The following is a 3,260-nucleotide window of genomic DNA, read 5'->3' on the forward strand; positions in this document are numbered from 1 at the left end:
TAATTTATTCAAATCAAAACAAAAAAACGTAGCGGAGCGTTAACCTGTTATCGACGATTATTTTCTATCGCTTTACGTAATACAATTTTTAAATTTTGTCGCAGAGACGATTGACGACGCGACATGACTCGAGTCGCAATACAAAATCGACCCACTAATTTTTCGTATACTCGTTCCATATATCGTTAAGAATTCCTCATTTAAAAATCAGCGCTCTATATTTGCGTTAAAGCCAGTAAATCGATCTACAAAATTTGACATTTCGTGTGAGAAGAATACAAATTTTTACAAAAACTGGGGGTAAATAAACACTACCTTTCGAAATTTTTTCCGCGAGTGATTACTGTTGGAAAGATAATTTAATGTTATAAGCACTAAGGCCATGTTTATATTATAGCCTTTTGCAGGGTTAACCTTCTTAATGCGGGTTTCTTTGACGTATAAGCAAAGGAATTGACATTTGAAACCCAGTGGGTTTGGTAAATCCGGTTATATATAAACGTACTATAATAACAAATAAAACAAATAAATTCATAAACTTTTATTTTTAACAAAATTCATACAAATCAAAATCATATACCAACTAAATACTTTTAATAATTCAACACTTATGAGATTCCAGCATTATCAATTTTTCTGCTACTGAACCAGTGATTATAATCCAAACGTAATAAAAGTTGCGACAAAGGTGCAGTACTTGTTGCCGACTTTAAGCCGACCAACAAATTTATAAGCTGTTGTACTAAAGTAGCAAAACGTTCACCTAATTTATCGGTATTTTCGTCGACATTTTCTTCCGACTTTTCATTATCGATTAAGGTGCAAAAGTCATTACAAATATGAAAGACTTCGTTGATGATCAAATACACCGGATTGTTGCAATTCAATAGTGACGTCTGCAAGACATTTGTGCGACTGGCGTCATCATCGGTTTGCAAAAAACACAAGGACAAAATATTGGCTTGAAAGACACTGTGTGCTCTTTGGATTTGTTCAAAGTCAGCTTCATTTAATACCGTATTCAAGAGAATACTGAACTGGCTGTCGAGAACATCGACTTGTATGTAATACTGAAGATTATCAACAAAGAACATGAGTTCGTTACGCAAAAGCATCACCTTTACCTTATGATCGGCTGATTTTAGTTTGAACTTTCTCGATGATTTACACCAGATCATATGCAAGTCATATTGCATTTTTTTGATGAGTATAAGAAAACGGAATAGGACATTGTATCGTTCCAAAACTTTGGGAGAGAATAGCAGATGCAGAGGCCAATTTATTTTGTATTGTAATTGAATTAGTTGTAGATAACCAAACTCCAGGGATTCATCAGATTCTGGATGGGCCTTGGGCATACTAACAGAAAACTGTTCCAACTCTTCAGAAACCCCAATACTATGGGCTGCAGATTCAAAAGCTTTGACGAAATCTCTCAATTTGTTGGTGTTTTCCGTTTCCTTGTTGATAATGTAAATTTGACGTATATATTCCAAGAACAGCTCACCACGTCCCAACAAAAAGAAATCTTTGAGTAATTTCAGTTGCTTAACTAAATCGGCTTGATTAACGGCAATCTCTGATAATCTGGTGGTCACATACGTTTTCAGCTCATCAATAACACTTTCATAGTGCGAAACAATCAAATCATCATCATGCAGTAGTGCCTGTATCTTGGCAAAGTAGATGTGCTCCTTGTCGTTCCAAAACGATTGCCTGTGATCGAGATAGTTATTTTCAGTTTTATTCCAAATATGGCATTTCTTATTTAATTTATCTGTGTCGACTTTAAAAATTAACACTGTTTGGCCAATGAAAAGGACCTTCTCAGCCCAGAGGTATGAAAGATATGAGGGCAGAAGCTCATAGCGCACCTCATATCGCCATATATCTGCATAATTACTGGCCATCTCAGAATTGTAAGTGGCAGCATAACGACCGCTACCTGTTGTGGTACCCTTATCACTACCCAACGTACTATTGCCATCACCTTCCGCACATTGTATGAAAAATTCACCATAGGTATCCTGTAATTTGGCATACAAAATCCAATGAGTCAATTGCTTCAAAAATATTACATTGACTTTTTTCTGAAGCAGTTTGACTGCTCTAATGGCCCGTGCATCTCCGTGCAGGGTATTTTGTTGCAAATATTGAATAATGGCACAGCCATGAAGCCTTTGCACACAAATACCACGTATCAAATTGGTCAGATACAGAGCAAGCGGTTCATATTCTTGTAGTTTGTGGTAGATAAACATTAACGACTGATTTGGATGCATGAGATATCTGCGTTCCAGCTCTGAAACTTCCTCCAAATATTCATCCAACACTTCAGCGATGCCATTTGCAAATGCTTTTAAATACAGACCATTCTGCAGTGGTTCATCTGTATCAAAAACACAGGTGTTTAGAGAAACAGTGCGACTGGTACTGTAGATATGTGAAAATCTCGAAATATCACGTAACAAGTTGATTATGCGTATTATATCCTCCAGGATATTCCTCTCGCAAGGATGGAAATATTTATGCACTGCTTCCGACGCCAAAAACTCTGCAATCGGCAACTGGTCGCTGTGTAAATTGAGGCATGACAAGAGAATGTCATGTATCATTGTTGCGAATTTATTAACTTTTTATTATTAATTGTTTATTTACTATTGTTTTATTTTTAATACTTTTAATTGTTGGGCGGTTTTAAAAACAATAACAATTTAAGGTGTAAACAAATTTGAAGAAATGTTATGTTGTGAATTTGTGGGAAGAAATGGTTCAATACAAGAATTCTGTAAAATGAGCAATGTGAACTGCATACATTCTACTTATACCCTCAGACTTTACCATGTGTTTACAAAGGACAATTTTGAGGAGACAATAGTAAAGATACAAACCTTTTCACCACTACATTTATTTTTTTGGAAAAAGTGCAGTATAAAAAATATTTCGGATCGTTAAAAATTACAACAGGTAATTCTTTCATGAGCAAGTCCATACTTCCTGAAATAATTACCACAACCCTGCATTTACACATGATAGGACAGTTGAGTTCATGTATTGATTGTAAAAACCCAAAACTTGCCTGTGTGACGTAGGCGTCCCGACAACTGCAAAAACAGTTGTAAAATTGTGAATGGAAATCATCGGTTTCTTTTTGTGTTGCGTTCACATATTTTGTTTTTGTTCATGTTCTTTTGTTTTCAACACATATCAATTATTAGGTGTGTCTTTTTACGTGATAATTTGTAATAATTTTTACGAAA

The 3,260-nt window shown here is 35.2% G+C and overlaps 1 protein-coding gene across 1 annotated transcript; it reads right to left on the bottom strand.

Moving 5' to 3' along the window:
* Positions 1-526: 526 nt before the first annotated feature.
* Grip75 (gamma-tubulin complex component 4) lies at positions 527-2,796 on the bottom strand. The gene has a single exon (XM_073963649.1). The coding sequence runs from the start codon at positions 2,613-2,615 to the stop codon at positions 609-611; it is 2,007 nt and encodes a 668-aa protein (XP_073819750.1). The 5' UTR covers positions 2,616-2,796; the 3' UTR covers positions 527-608.
* Between the last annotated feature and the right edge of the window lie 464 nt (positions 2,797-3,260).

This window comes from Musca autumnalis, unplaced genomic scaffold (genome assembly GCF_047663935.1).
Source record: "Musca autumnalis isolate F117 unplaced genomic scaffold, ASM4766393v1 scaffold_1, whole genome shotgun sequence".
Lineage (NCBI taxonomy): Eukaryota > Metazoa > Arthropoda > Insecta > Diptera > Muscidae > Musca > Musca autumnalis.